General features: G+C 42.0%; 1 protein-coding gene across 1 annotated transcript; it reads left to right on the top strand.

Annotated features, from left to right (window-relative positions):
- The first annotated feature begins 12,673 nt into the window (after window positions 1-12,673).
- On the top strand, window positions 12,674-15,504 carry LOC123450547 (protein disulfide isomerase-like 1-4). The gene is made up of 8 exons (XM_045127734.1): window positions 12,674-12,882; window positions 12,957-13,086; window positions 13,931-14,096; window positions 14,210-14,328; window positions 14,430-14,512; window positions 14,679-14,762; window positions 14,897-14,972; window positions 15,388-15,504. Exons 1-8 carry the CDS (start codon window positions 12,674-12,676, stop codon window positions 15,502-15,504), a joined length of 984 nt encoding a protein of 327 aa, XP_044983669.1.
- Window positions 15,505-16,761: the final 1,257 nt, after the last annotated feature.

The raw sequence follows: 16,761 nt of genomic DNA, 5'->3' as shown, positions 1-16,761 counted from the left end.
ATGTCTATTTAATATCTGAATTTCTGGATTTTAAATTAATCTTGAAACACTCCTTTTCCTTTATAAGGATGTTTTCAATAGATAAATGTTTCTGATAATTTATGTTGGAACCTGAGTAGTTGCATAAAAACATTTCTTTTCTTCTGGTAAATTCTTGGGATATTTGATTTTATTATTTTACCAATATTTCTTTTATTCAAAACAGACTTATATTTTCTTTATAAGGGTTGTATTGCACTGCAACCTTGTGATCACTTCTTCTAAAAATTCTATAAAAATTGGAGATGACCTTTGATGTCCCTGGATCACATTTATGCAAAAACCTACTCAAGTGTTTTGAATATTTTGAGCACATTAACAACTTTTCTAATCTGGTCCAGATTTGAGTTTGTACTAGAACCCCTAGAAATAAACTTTAAAAAATTCCATAAAAATTTGGGGATGTCCACTGATGCATGATATCCAGTTTCATGCAAAAACCCCACTATGTGCTTTGTAAAAAATTTAGCAAAACAACCATTTTTGTGTTCTTCTCCAATAGATACTTAGCACTACAACCCTATTTTTCCTTGCTCCAATTGTTTTGATATTTTGCATGCTTGTATGCCACCATACCAAAACCTTAACCCCAAGAGTTGAGCCCCATTGGATGAAATTAAGTGCATGTCATAATAGCTTCAAGTTTGTGTCCAGAAATGTGTTTTTCAACATATTGCATTAGCTACCTTTGCTTTTTGCCAAACTAACCTCACCACCATTGCTAGCACATAGAGAGACCCTGGCCTAGAATTTTTGGGCACTAGAAAAGGCTAGTTGATGCAAGTAGCTTTCTCCCAAGCAGGATATGTGCATGACCATATTTGCCATCAGTTTGAGTTGCATTGGTAAAATGCTTCTCTGGTCCAAATAGCTTGTCCACTAGCCTCTTCTATGCCCCCTCCTAGTCCTGTGTAGTTTCATAGGTCCTGGAGCTCTTGTGTCTGTACTAACATGGTGTCAAACAGCTTACGTGCATGCTCTGGGTGCACCAGAGCGCATGTTTTGCACGCGCATATGCCGAGTCGCCGCGACCCCGGGCCCCTTGCCCTTTGGTCAGCTTCGAGAGCCATGTCAACCCCTCTCACCGACAGTTGGTCATCGCCCCTGTGCTCGAGTTGCAAAGGCAGCATGACGGTCGTGGCCTCTTCTCTGCAACTACAGTGGGCGGCACCGTCCAAGCCATCCCCAGCCGCCAGCTGCCCCCTCGACCGCCTCTTCCGCACCAGCTTCTACTGCATGCTACTTCTCGAGCTTTCGTTGGTTTTTCCCTTGAAGAGGAAAGGGTGATGCAGCAAAGTACTGATAAGTATTTCCCTTAGTTTGAGAACCAAGGTATCCATCCAGTAGGAGTATCAAGATGAGGCACCAATGTAACTTCGGAAAAACAAACAAACATGCACCCAACGCGATAAAGGGGTTGTCAATCCCTTCACGATTATTTGCAAGTGAGATCTGAAGGTGAAAAGTGCAACAAAGTAATTTTGTAGATCTGAATATATGATATGAAGTAGACCCGGGGGCCATAGTGTTGACTAGAGGCTTCTCTCATGATTGCAAGTATTACAGTGGGTGAACGAATTACTGTCGAGCAGTTGATAGAATCGCGCAAAGTCATGATGATATCTAAGGCAATTATCATACATATAGGCATCACGTCCGAGACAAGTAGACCGATACTTTCTGCATCTACTACTATTACTCCACGCATCTACCGCTATCCAGCATCCATCTGGTGTATTGAGTTCATAACAAACAAAGTAACGCCTTAAGCAAGATGACATGCTGTAGAGGGTTAGATTATTGCAATATGATATAAACCCCATCTTTTTACCCTTGATGGCAACAACATCATGCGTGCCTCGCTACCCCTTCTGTCACTAGGTGAGGACACCGCACAGTATGAACCCAAAACCAAGAACTTCTCCCATGGCAAGAATTATAGATCAAGTTGGCCAAACGAAACCCATAACTCGAAGAGAATTACAAGGATACGAAATCATGCATATAAGAGATCAGAGGAGACTCAAATAATATTCATAGATAATCTGATCATAAATCCACAATTCATCAGATCTCGACAAACACACCGCAAAAGAAAGTTAGATCGGATAGATCTCCACGAAGATCATGGAGAACTTTTTATTGTAGATCCAAGCGAGAGAAGAAGCCATCTAGCTACTAGCTATGGACACGAAGGTCTGTGGTGAACTACTCACGCATCATCGGAGAGGCACTACTGTTGACGAAGAAGCCCTCCGTGTGCGAATCCCCCTCCGGCAGGGCACCCGAACGGTCCCCAGATGGGATCTTGCGGAGACAGAAGCTTGCGACGGCGGAAAAGTATTTTCGTGGATCCCTTCTTTGGTTTCAGGATTTTAGAGAATTTATAGGCGAAAGAGGTAGGGCAAATTAGCCACGTGGGCCCCACAAGCCTGCCAGGCGCGCCCCCCCCAGGCCGTGGCTAGGGGGCTTGTGACCTCCCCCGAGGTCTGCTGCCTTGGTTGTCAAGTCCCCTACGTATCTTCTGTTATGGAAAAAATCATCCCGCATGTATTATTCCTTTTGGACTCAGTTTAATATTCTTCTCTGGAAAAGGTCAAAAACACGGAAAAAACAGAAACTGCCACTTGGCACTAAATTAATAGGTTAGTCCCAAAAAAGATATAAAATAGCATATTCATGCATATAAAACATCCAAAGTTGACAAGATAATAGCATGGAACCATCAAAAATTATAGATACGTTGGAGACGTATCAAGCATTCCCCAGCTTAACTCCTGCTCGTCCTCGAGTAGGGAAGTGATGTGGAATGCTACCTAACATATTTGTCCTTTGTACCTTCTTTCTTGTGGCATGAATGTTCAGATCCATAAGATCCAAATCAATAGTTTACTATTGACATGAAAACAATAATACTTCAAGCATTAGCAAAGTAATCATTAAATTTTGAAATAACAAGGCCAAAGAAAGTAATCCCTACAAAATCATATTGATTGGCTATGGTCCATCATCCCCACACAACGAATTTAAATCATGCACAACCCCGATATTGGCCAAGCAATTGTTTTCGCACTCTTACTTTCTCAAACTTTTTCGACTCTGATGCAATAGATGAGCATGAGCCATGGATATAGCATTATTGGTGGAATAGAGTGTGGTGGAGGTTGTGAGGCAAAAAGGAGGAGATGGTCACATCGACTCGTCGTATCAACGAGCTATGGAGATGCCCATAAATAGATATCAATGCGAATGAGTAGGGATTTCCATGCAACGGATGCACTAGAGCTATAAGTGTGTGCAAGCTAAAAAAGAAAACTAGTGGGTGTGCACCCAACTTGCTTGCTCACGAAGACCTAGGGATATTTTGAGGAATCCCATCATTGGAATATACAAGCCAAGTTATATAATGAAAATTCCCACTAGTATATGAAGTGACAAAACAAGAGACTCTCTATCATGAATAACATGGTGCTATTTTGAAGTAAAAGTGTGGAAAAAGATAGTAGCATTGTCCCTTCTCTCTTTTTCTCTCATTTTTTTGGGGTCTTTGGCCTCTTTTTTTCCTCACATGGGACAATGCTCTCATAATGATGATCATCACACTTTTATTTACGTACAACTCAATACTAAGAACAATGATGACTCTATATGAAATGCCTCCGGCAGTGTACATGGATGTGCAACGATCTAGCTTAGCGTATGACGTTGAAACATCTTGCTAGCTATCTTATGATCGTGAAATGGCAATATGAAAGTGACGGCCCATGTCATGATACGGAACGGTGGGAGTTGCATGGCAATATATCTCGGAATGGCTATGAAAATGCCATAATAGGTAGGTGTGGTGGCTGTTTTGAGGAAGGTATATGGTGGGTTTGTGCACCGGCAAAAGTTACACGGTACTAGAGAGGCTAGCAATGGTGGAAGGGTGAGAGTGCGTATAATCCACGGACTCACATTAGTCATGAAGAACTCATATACTTATTGTGAAAGTTTTATTAGTAATCGAAACAAAGTGCTAAACGCATACTCCTAGGGGAAGGGTTGGTAGGTGTTAACCATCGCGCGATCTCGACCGCCACACAAAGGATGACAATCAATAAATTAATTATGCTCCGACTTCCTAACATAGAGGTTCACCATACGTGCATGCTACGGGAAGCACTAACCTAAACACAACTATTTCTAGATTCACAACACCCCTACTAACATGACTTTAATATTACCATATCCATATCTCAAAACTAATTGTGAGGAATCAAACTTATCTTACTAATCAATGCACTTGAATATGGAAGTTTTTATTATATCTTCTTTGGATGCCTATCATATTTAGGACTAATCTCATAGCACAAGCCAATTACCAAGTTACTTAGAGAGAGCACTCTCAAAATGGTATAAGTGATGATCGAGAGTTTTTATTTGTACAAAATATGACACCGCCGTGCTCCCAAAAGATTTAAGTGAAGCACTAGAGCAAAATCATATAGCTCAAAAGATAAAAGTGAAGCACATGCGAGCTAAATTGCCTAACTCATAAGATATAAGTGAAGCACATTGAGTATTCTAGCAAATTCACGATGAGTGCATGTTCCTCTCAAAAAGGTGTGCAACAAGGATGATTGTGACAAAAAAAAGAAAATACTCCTATAATACACGACGCTCCAAGCAAAACACATATCATGTGGTGAATAAAAATATAGCTCCAAGTAACATTACCGATGGATTGAAGACGAAAGAGGGGATACCTTCCTGGGGCATCCCCAAGCTTAGGCTTTTTGGTGTACTTGAATTTGTCTTGGGATGACATGGGCATCCCCAAGCTTAAGCTCTTTCCACTCTTTGTTCCATTCTCCATAAGAGCATCACCCAAAACTTGAAAACTTCACAACACAAAACTTAAACAAAAACTCGTGATATCATTAGCATAAGAAAACAAACCAACAACTCTTTAGGTACTATAGTAAACTTGATTTCTACATAAAATTGATGTTATATTACTGTATTCTCACTTTTCCATGGCTAGTGCCCCCCGATACTAACCATAGTTCCATCAAAATATGCAATCAACACAACAAAAACAGAATCTGTCAAAAACAGACCTGTCTGTAGAAATCTGTATACTTCGTATACCTCTAGTATCCCAAAAATTCTGACAAGTTATGACAGTTAGGGAAATTCACATATCAACCAGCAGAAAAAGAATCAACTCAAAAGCTATTTCTGGATAGGAAATAAAAATAAATTCATGAGTGCAAAGTTTCTGTCTTTTCAGCAAGATCAAACAACTATCACCAAAACAAATCATAAAGGTTTTACTTGGCACAAACACTAAAAGAAACATAAAAAACACAATCATAACATAATTATGATGGTGTGGACACAACAAAACAGAAAGCAAAAAAACAAAAATAAATTCATTGGGTTTCCTCCCAACAAGCGCTATTGTTTAACGCCCTTAGCTATGCATAAGGCGATAGAATCAAGTATTGTCATCTTTGGTGCTCAAACCATAAGTAGCTCTCATCATGGATAAATAAGGCAATCTTATTTTCTTTCTAGGAAAGTGTTCCATGCCCTTATTTAATGGAAATTGAAATCTAATATTCCCTTCCTTCATATCGATAACAACACCAATAGTCCTAAGGAAAGGTCTACCAAGAATGATGGGACATGTCAGAGTGCAATCAGTATCAAGCACAATGAAATCTACAGGCACATATTTCCTATTTTCAATAATAAGAACATCATTGATCCTTCCCATAGGTTTCTTAATAGTAGAATCCGCAAGATGCAAATTAAGAGAGCACTCATAAATCTCATTGAAGCCTAGAACATCACATAAGGACTTTGGAATAGCGGAAACACTAGCACCCAAATCACCCAAATAATTGTATTCATAATTTTTAATCTTGATTTTGATAGTAGGTTTCCACTCATCATGATTTTTTCTAGGAATAGATATTTCGAACTCAAGTTTCTCCTCAAGAGATTTCATCATAGCATCAACGATTTGATCGGTAAAAGCATTATTTTGGCTATAAGCATGTGGAGAGTTTAGCATGGATTGCATCAAGGAAATACATTCAATCTAAGAGCAACTATCATAATTGAATTCCTTGAAATCCAAAGTAGTAATTTCATCACTACTCAAAGTTTTGATATCCTCCACTCCACTTTCAGTGTTTTTAGCATCAAGATAAGTGGACTGCGAATAGTTTGGGCGTTTCTCAACTAAAGTGGACTCATATCCAGCCCCATCATCATTAGGATTGGCATTACAAAACAAGGATTCAATAGTAGTCACACCAAGCATTTTAAGATCTTCGTGATTGTCATCACGAGAACACGCCTTTTTAAGCCATTCATGTCTAGCACGAATTTGGGCGGTTCTTTCTTTACTCTCATTCATGGATAACACGCATAGCTTTCAAAGTTTCATCCATATTAATATTGGGAGGAGCACATCTCAATTTCAAAGAATCAATATCAAGAGACATTCTATCAACGGTCCTAGCCAAGTCATCAATTTTGAGCATTTTTTCTTCTATGGACGCATTGAAAATCTTTTGCGAATTGATAAACTCTTTAATATTACTCTCTAGATTAGAGGGTAATTTATTATGATTTCCATGAGAATTGTTGTTGGAATTGCAAAAGTTATTAGAGGGATTACTAGGAAAAGGCCTAGGATTAAAATTACCTCTATAAGCATTGTTGTTGCCAAAAATTTTCCTACCAACAAAATTAACATCCAAGCTTTCATTGCTATTCTCAATCAAGGAAGACAAAGGCATATCATTTGGATCTAGAGGAGCACCTTTACTAGCAAACAACTTCATTAACTCATCCATCTTAGCACTCAAAGAGTTAATTTCTTCTATAGCATGCACTTTTTTACTAGTAGGTGACCTTTCAGTGTGCCATTGAGAATAGTTTATCATGATATTATCTAGGAGTTTTGTGCCTTCTCCTAGAGTGATTTCCATGAAAGTTCCACCAGAGGCGGAATCCAAGATATTTCTAGAAGCAAAATTGAAACCATCATAGAAGATTTGTATAATCATCCAAAGACTCAGGCCATGAGCGGGACAATTTCTAATCATCAATTTCATTCTCTCCCAAGATTGTGCAACATGTTCTTGATCTAGTTTCTTAAAATTCATGATATCATTACGGAGAGTGAGAATCTGAGCCGGTGGAAAATACTTGGACGCGGCATCTTCACTGGGAAGGCCGGAAAATTTCTCTTTCATAACAAGATTCAGCAAGACAACATTGATTTCATATGATTCCGCACTAGTGGCGGGGGCAATCGTAGTACTAATAAAATCATTATTATGAGTATTTGAGATGTCACACAATTTGGTGTTTTCAGACATGGTGACTTAGCAAGCAGGCAAGCACACAAGCAACAGAAAGCAAGGGAAATAAAAGGGCGAACGAAAAAGGCAAATATTTTTGTATTTTTTTTATTTTCAGAAGTGGGGGAGAGGAAAACGAGAGGCAAAAGGCAAATAATGTAAATGCAAGAGATGAGTTTGCGATAGTTACTTGGATATGCTTCACTTGAATACTGCGCGGCAATGGCGCCAGAAATTCTTCTTGCTACTTCTCGAGCTTGCGTTGGTTTTTCCCTTGAAGAGGAAAGGGTGATGCAGCAAAGTACCGATAAGTATTTACCTCAGTTTGAGAACCAAGGTATCAATCTAGTAGGCGTATCAAGATGAGGCACCAATGTACCTGCGCAAAAACAAACAAACTTGCACCCAACGCGATAAAGGGGTTGTCAATCCCTTCACGATTATTTGCAAGGTGAGATCTGAAGGTGAAAAGTGCAACAAAGTAATTTTGTAGATCTGAATAAATCATGTGAAGTAGACCCGGGGGCCATAGTGTTCACTAGAGGCTTCTCTCACGATAGCAAGTATTACGGTGGGTGAACAAATTACTGTCGAGCAATTGATAGAATCGTGCAAAGTCATGATGATATCTAAGGCAATCATCATACATATAGGCATCACGTCCGAGACAAGTAGACCGATACTTTCTGCATCTACTACTATTACTCCACACATCGACCGCTATCCAGCATCCATCTACTGTATTGAGTTCATAACAAACAGAGTAACGCCTTAAGCAAGATGACATGATGGAGAGGGATAGATTCATGCAATATGATATAAACCCCATCTTTTTACCCTTGGTGGCATCTACATGATGCGTACCTCGCTACCCCTTCTGTCACTAGGTGAGGACACCACACGGTATGAACCCAAAACCAAGCACTTCTCCCATGGCAAGAATTATAGATCAAGGTGGGCAAACGAAACCCATAACTCGAAGAGAATTACAAGGATACAAAATCATGCATATAAGAGATCAGAGGAGACTCAAATAATATTCATAGATAATCTGATCATAAATCCAAAATTCATCGGATCTCGACAGACACACCGCAAAAGAAAGTTACATCGGATAGATCTCCATGAAGGTCATGGAGAACTTTGTATTGAAGATCCAAGAGAGAGAAGAAGCCATCTAGCTACTAGCTATGGACCCGAAGGTCTGTGGTGAACTACTCACGCATCATCGGCGAGGCAATGGTGTTGATGAAGAAGCCCTCTGTGTCCGAATTCTCCTCCGGCAGGGCACCAGAACGGTCCCCAGATGGGATCTTGTGGAGACAGAAGCTTGCGGTGGCGGAAAAGTATTTTCGTGGCTCCCTTCTTTGGTTTTGGGATTTTAGAGAATTTATAAGCGAAAGAGGTAGGGCAAAGGAGCCACGTGGGCCCCACAAGCCTACCAGGCGCGCCCCCTAGGCCGCGACTAGGGGTCTTGTGACCTCCCCCGAGGTCTCCTCCCTTGGTTGTCAAGTCCGTTGCGTATCTTATGTTATGGAAAAAATCATCCCGCAGGTTTTATTCCGTTTGGACTCCGTTTAATATTCTTCTGGGGAAAAGGTCAAAAACACGGAAAAAACAGAAACTAGCACTTGGCACTGAGTTATTAGGTTAGTCCCAAAAAATATATAAAATAGAATATTCATGCATATAAAAACATCCAAAGTTGACAAGATAATAGCATGCAACCATAAAAAATTATAGATACGTTCGAGACGTATGACTGACCCCTGCCCTGTTGATCCCCTACCGCTGTCACTGCTTTGCCTTGTTGCTTCTTATGCTGCTGGGAGGAGCTGCCGTCGTCGATCTCATCCACAATGTCTGTGAGTCGACGCGAGACGGGTATATAAAGACCCCCTAAGCCCTCTGAGCTCATAAGTAGCCTCTCCTGACCCTTAGCCCACCCCTCGTCCCAATTTGCCGTAGCCGCTCGTCTCTGTCAACAGCGCCGCCGCCGGCCTCCGGCTAAACTTCAGCAGCCCCGAGCCCGTTCTGCCTTCCATTGGCCACTGCTAGAGTCCCCTCGCGCCCTGAACCCATCCCCCATGCGACAGTCGACCCATGGCAGCTGTAGACCGAAGCAGACGAACCAGAAGAGGCCATCCACCATTATTGAAGCTACGCCCAGCCCCGAGCTCCATTGCGTGGTGCCTTCCCCCGAGCGTGAGCATAGCCCGAGTGCGTCGCGAGGTGCCCTGGGCCGCCGGCAATCGTTGCCGGAGTGCGCCACTGCTCCGTGCCCATGCACGCGCGGGAGGAGGGAGAAGAACCCGACAAGCGGGCCCCGCCTGTCGGTGAGCCAGCTACAACCCAACTGGTGCCTGCCCCGCAGCTCGTCTTGCTCCTGAGAAAGTGTCTCATCGGAAGTACGCCTTCCCTGTTCTGTAAGCGTATTTGCACTCGAAACATTTTTGTTTTATTCTGGATTTAAAAACATAGTTGACTAGAAAGTTTGACTAGCTCTAACTTTTTATAGGAAACTCCAAATCAATTGCTTATTTTTCCTACCTGTTTAGAATTGCATCTTTTTTATTTTAAGATTTATTTCAAAATTTTGAAAACAACTTTTGTGTGCTCTTTTGAATATGTGTGTTAATTCTAATATTTGTCAAAATAGGATTTGGAGAGAAGATATCTACTCCAAGATGTGGGATACACAAGCACCCTCCTCAAACCCCTAAGGAAAGAATCTTGTATCCATATTTGCATAAAGATGTGTGATGGTTGTGGTGGAGCATACATTGCGTGATTTGAAGTTATGTTGATAATGATCTCACATGAAATAATATATTGCATTCTTCATGCATGCTACTCATATTATAACAATGGTAAAACATGATGATGGCATGTGCTAGTTATGAGAGGTCGTGGAATAACCTAGTCACGCGGAACGTGATAGGTTATTGCCTGGTCATGACATGTGCATGATGATGCTGGTAGAACTTGGTTAACTCCAGTATCGACCTAGATTGAGTCTTGACCGTGTCATACTTCTATAACGTGCTACCACAGTTTCCTGGATAATGTATTCATAAAGTCAGTTGTAGAGCTATTATCAGTCACACACCAGTTAGAGGGGCCGGTATGAAGGTATCCATGGCCATGGACTAAATCCAGTCATCCAATCACGAGGCATGGCTGTTCCCGGTCTGGGACCGGGAGGGAATGGCCCTTCCCTGTGAGCGCGCGGTATAAATTTTTGATCCCATTCGACTCGAGATCGGAGCCTCCCCATCTTATGGTTTTGCCTCGGCAGCATAGCCCGGGTGAAGCCGGGCTTCGTGAAGGAAAATCGGTTTGTGCTCATTCTGAGTGTCCGCTTCTAAAATGTTGTACGTGGGATTAGTCTTGTCGACTATCAGAAATCGTGAGTTGTGGGTAAAGAGTACACCCTCTGCATAGTCAAAACTATTCGGGTAGTTGTGTCCCCGGTCAAGGACATTGTTTGACGAGTCAAGTGTCGATTCTAGAGTCGGTCTTTGGAGTATAAGCGGTGATGATAATAATGGATGTTGAAAATCATAAGATGATGTGGGACATGATCATATTATGATTATTACTCCAGACTAACCACTATGATTATGTTGTTGAATATCCCTGGGACGGTTCTACCTCCTGGATATTCGTTACTTGTTTCATATAAGCCCTTTATGTGGTGTCGCTCAGACGCTCGACTGTGGCATGTTTATTATCAATTCTTATAAGCCCTTTGTGTAGTGTCGCTCAGACGCCCGACTAAGGCATGCTTATTGTCATATCTTAAACACTCTCTGTGGTGTCGCTCCGACGCCCGACTGTGGCAAGCATATTATTCATTATTACCATCTTTTGCTTGTTTATAAAACATTGGTGGAAACATTACATATCTTCATGAATGCATTCGTGAATTAAACTATAGTGGTATGATATAATTGTTAGTGGAAATTGCATGCTTCTTACCTGCTTTAACGTGTTTGTTTTCTTGACGTTTGCGAGTACATTCAAAGTACTCACTAGCTTGTCCCCGGCTATTGTCTTGGCCAGATTTCGTTCGGAGAGGAGCACGATGCCGTCAAACCCGGAACCTAGAAGTCAAGGATAGCAGCCTTGTGAGATAGGAATTTATCCAGGTCAGCTGTTCCTATGGGAATGGAGTCCCATGGGCACTGGAGATTCCTCGAGTCGCTTCCGTCGTCAACCTCAGACTTTTGTTCAACCAAGTAGACCTTCATGGTCTTGTAACCCAGATTTTGTATTTTCTCTTTAATATTCTGTATCAAGTAAGTGTCTACCAGCTAACATCAATCATGCGGCTGGTAAACACACATATATCTTTTCTAGAAATTATTTTTTGAAAAACACGTCGGTACAACGCAGCCGACCGCATTGCCAAGTGGGCCTCCAGATGGCCGACCATGACATCAGGTATGAGTATTGCACGGCCATCAAGTCACAAGACTTGGCGGACTTCCTCGTTGACTAGGCAGAGACGGAGTACCTCCCGCAACCTACCGACTCCACCCATTGGCGCATGCACTTCGACGGCTCAAAGATGTGCACCGGCCTCTGGGCCGGCATCGTACACTACTAGGAAAAGGGCTATAGATAATATAGACACTAATGGCGCACCAGACAACTGGTGCGCCACTACTATATATTTTGTGGTGCGCCACTACTATATAGAAGTGGCGCACCATGTGCAGGTGCGCCATTAGTGTGATGGACACTAATGGCGCACCACACACACGGTACGCCACTGCTAACAATTTTTTTTCCAAAAGTACTAATGGCGCACCAGGGCAGGGTGCGCCATTACTAGTTTAATTAGTAATGGCGCACCACTCACCCAGTGCGCCACTACTATAAATTTTTTTTTTGCAAAACTACTAATGGCGCACCACCAGCTGGTGCGCCATTAGTAACTAGGGTTACTAATGGCGCACCAACTAGTGGTGCGCCATTAGTAAGCGTTACCAATCTCGAGCCCTATCCAGAATCCTCTCTCCCAATCCCCACCCACCCGGCGCCATTTCTCCCAATCTTGAGCGCACAACAATGGCGGACTCGGCGCCCATGGCCGCCCCAGCCCCCCCCCCCCCCCGCCTGCTAAAAGGAAGGAGGATCCAACCCCTCCCCAAACCTCGCCGCTTCTTCCCACCACGGCGGCCGCATGCTGGTCTGGCCTCCTGCCCGACCTCGTCCGCCGCGTTGCCGACTCCCTCCTCGCCACCAACGACCTCGACTGCTACATGTACCTCCGCGCTGCCTGCCTCGGGTGGCGCGCCGCCACCGAGGGCCCCAAGGCTAAGGGCAACAGTGGCTCCGACCGCCGCTTCAAGCCATGCCAGTGGATCCTCCTCGAAGAGGTCTTCCAGAGCAAGGGTGAAGAGATGCTCCTGGTCAACACCAACACCAGCCGCTTCCTCCGCAGAAGGGAGTACTCCGGCGAGCGGACCAAGTGAGCAGTCTGCTGTGCCGCATCCCAGATCCCCAATTCCCCGCTCCACCTCATGTCTACTTGCTTGGCTGCAGGGACGCCATTATGGCTTGGATCAACAAGAAGTTGGGCCCTGCAATGCAGAACCTCACCATCGTCAACGAGGCCGAGAAGGTCGTCACCGGCGACGACGTGGCCGTGCTTGCATACGTCCACGACCTCTCGGTACACTAGGCAATGCACCTTCTCCAAATTTCAGCAAAGTCAACCAACCAACCCCAAAATTGATTCGATTGCAAACCCACTCATGTTACCCAGCTTGACCCAAGAATACAGTGACTGAATTGCAACCAAATAGCTCATGTGGCCATGTTACCCCAAATTAGTTGACCACAGATACAATGCACCTATTTTTCCAAGTTCCCCTGAATATTCTTGTTGCTTTCTTTCTAGATGAAATGTCAACCTTCATGTTCTGTTTCCATGTGCTAAGAACGAATCTGGGTTCCGCCGTATGTTCTCCAAGCGCAGCAAAGTCAAGCAACCCAATTTACCATGTTACCAAAGCGCTCATCTGGCCATGTTACCAAAAAATTAGTTGACCGCAAATACAGTGCACCTGCTTCTCTGAATGCCCTTTTTCTTTTGCTTTCTCACTACTACAGTAGTAGATAAAATGTCAACCTGCATGTTCCGTTACCATGTGCTGAGAACGATCCCTAGATGTGCTCGTACGTTTAGCTATTGGACACTTACATACAACATTGTGATAAAATCCTTAATTACTCTATCATTGAATGTTATAGATGAGCTTGCTGCTGCTTCAAGGCTTGAATTGCAACAACCGTCCATCTGGACATGTTACGCTAGATTGATCCAAAATTACAATGCACCTGTTATGCCATGATTCCTTTGCTAACTACTACTTAGATAAAATGTCAACCCGCATGGTTTGTTACCATGTACTGAAAACAAATCCGAGATGCGCTTGTATTTTTAGCTATTCTGCGCTACTTATATACACTATGGTGATGAATCATTAAGATTACTCTATCATCAGACGATATAGGGTGCGCACAGCGATGAGCTTGATGCTGCCTCAAGGCTGGAAGATACCGTCAGCTTCTACCAGACTACCAGCCCCGATGTGGCCAAGCTTTTCCACATTGACCCGGAGGAAAAGCGCCCGTCAGTAGTCCTGCTCAAGAAAGAGGAGGAGAAGTTGACCGTCTTTGGTATCTTCACCCCCAAGTTGCTTTAGCTTTCACCACCAGCCTTTCATTTCCATTTCTACACACAATTTTTTTTGACCGTTAAATTCGACAATAATGTACCGTGTGTCTTGCAGATGGTGAGTTTAGAGTGTCTGCGATCGCTGAGTTTATTTCGGCGAACAAAATCCCATTGATCACCACCCTGACACAGGAAACCGCCCCTACGATTTTTGATAATCCGATCAAGAAGCAAGTATGTCATCTTGTATGCCATGGGGTTTTATTTTGATCATGTTCTCGGCCCATGTATTATTACTCCTTTGCTGATGTGTTGTATCCTAATTTCAAAATCAGATTTTGCTATTCGCTGTTGCAAAGGAGTCCTCGAAATTTGTGTGCATCTTGAAGGAAGCAGCAAAATCATTCAAGGGAAAGGTACTTTGTCCTGTTGATCGGACCAGTGTTTCATGAACTTTTTCCTCTGTCATGTTCCACATTTTATACTCAAATCCAAGCCATCACTTATTTCCTTTGTGGCTCGTGCGTTTTTGCTGAGGTGGAGTCTCACTAAGCACTGATGTGGCCTGTGTCTCAAATGCAACGTTTATTTGTTTTTGTGGAGCTTGACAATGAGGAAGTTGGTGAGCCTGTTGCCAATTACTTTGGAATTACTGGACAAGAGACCACGTTAATACCTATTATTTATTTTTCATGTTTCCTATGTTTCGATTTATTGCACAGAAACAACATGCAACAACTTGGCTTTGGTTTTAATGTGTCTGCTCTTTCTATTTGGGACATTCTGATTCAGTTACTTTGCAGGTTCTTGCTTACACTGGGAATGAAGACGCTAAGAAGTTTTTCTTCAGTGGTGAAATATCACTGGACAACATTAAGGTAATTCCTGAAAACATTTTTGCAAATTCAGTACTAGATTAGAAGTAAAATGGTAAGAGCATGGTGAACAGTTGCAAGACAATATATTACCTTAGCAATATATAAGCCGACGAACGTGCTTTTCCTTTTTGTTATTTGTTTTGTGATGTTCTTTTTTATACCACTGTATATTTCTGCTTATACCGTGCTATATGTTGCTTCAGAAACTTGCATGTCCATGTACATTCTCTCATCTTTCGCCACACTAGCACTTGTCTGTAAAAGATGCTTTATGTAACCACTATAGGCATTGTCTTTTCGTCATTGATGATGTTGAGGCCATGCCAGTGTTGTTGGGTAGGATGGTATCAAGTATCATTGTTCAAGAAAGTAAAATGCTCCTTAACAAAATCTTTCTACGTCTTGTAATACCCAGGAATTTGCTCAAGATTTCCTAGAGGACAAGCTCACACCATTCTACAAGTCTGACCCGGTACCTGAATCCGTGAGTCGAGAAGAATTATCCAATATCTACTTTCTCTGGCATTATTAATAGGCTATTGCCAGATTTGAATCACATGCTGTTGGGAGTTAGGGACAAGTTAATTCGAGAAATAGGTCGTATTTGGCAAGACAGATTTGGTTAGGAAGATACGGTATGAGTGAAGGAGCGGTGTTTATTTATTTTGGAAATGAAGCTAAAAATTGTACCCGAATATCTTAAGGTGTCCATAAATATGAAGCCAAATACAGTAGTTGTGCCCTTACTTTCTTCCAGGCATCCGATTTCCAAGAATAGCTTCCTGAAAACCCATTTCAGTTGGAAACAAAATAATAATAATGTTTGAATACAATCAAACTATGTTTGGTGTAGACATCAATTTTTTCATGCATTATGTTTACATGACTGCAAGAAAAGAGACATAAGGGGTGTGTGGTGATCATTGTATGAAGGAAGGAAACCCAAGGTAATATTTGTTGCAACACAAGTGTAAATCATATGCGACACATGCATTCAAAAATTACAAAGGACATATCATGTGTGCATAGTGATTATGAGAGAGGGAGGGCACGGAAGGACGACACGAGTGGTGTCCACCATATAAACATGAATTCCGTCTATGTTGGTCTTGACTAATGAGCACACAATACAATCATTTTTTATGTTCCGTGGAAACGCACGGGCAATCGAGTAGTAACCACATAGAACCAATATTGTTAACTATGATATCATGACAATCTTTGTTTAAGATGCTCAATGCATTCATTGTTGAGAAAACTACAAGCACTGGAACATAGTTCTATATAATAGCATGTGAGATGATTATAACTTTTGTAGAAACTATATTGTTAACTATGATATCATGATAATCTTTTGATCGAATATTTTTAATACACATATGAGATTTTAACAACTGGATCTGGTTCCACTTTCTTGAAAAATTTGTGCAAAATGTTTTCACGTACTCAACCTATTGATGCACATGGACATGATGACTGTAGCGTTTATGGACCAACCAACCTGTAATCATGAACCTTATTGTCTTGTAGACCATTTGGTGTTTCGAGTGTTTTGGAGCTTGCACTTTGTGCATGTAGATACAAACTTGTGTGTTTTGGACCATCTGAAGTCTCTCATAGTAACCAATAGTCCTTATCATTTTGTGACTTGTGTGTTCTAGATGATTGTTAAGATGGTCAAAACTATGCTTCCTCTAGGTTAATTTGTTTGTCAACTTGCGTTCGATGTATGTGCATGTTTATAAACATATTTTCATTGTGGTGTAATATGTGTTTATCTTGAACCTTC

The sequence above is a fragment of the Hordeum vulgare genome, chromosome 4H, assembly GCF_904849725.1.
Source record: "Hordeum vulgare subsp. vulgare chromosome 4H, MorexV3_pseudomolecules_assembly, whole genome shotgun sequence".
In the NCBI taxonomy this organism is placed as follows: Eukaryota; Viridiplantae; Streptophyta; class Magnoliopsida; order Poales; family Poaceae; genus Hordeum; species Hordeum vulgare.
Note: the sequence above shows the minus strand (reverse complement) of the source record. Positions and strands in the feature narration are given on the sequence as shown.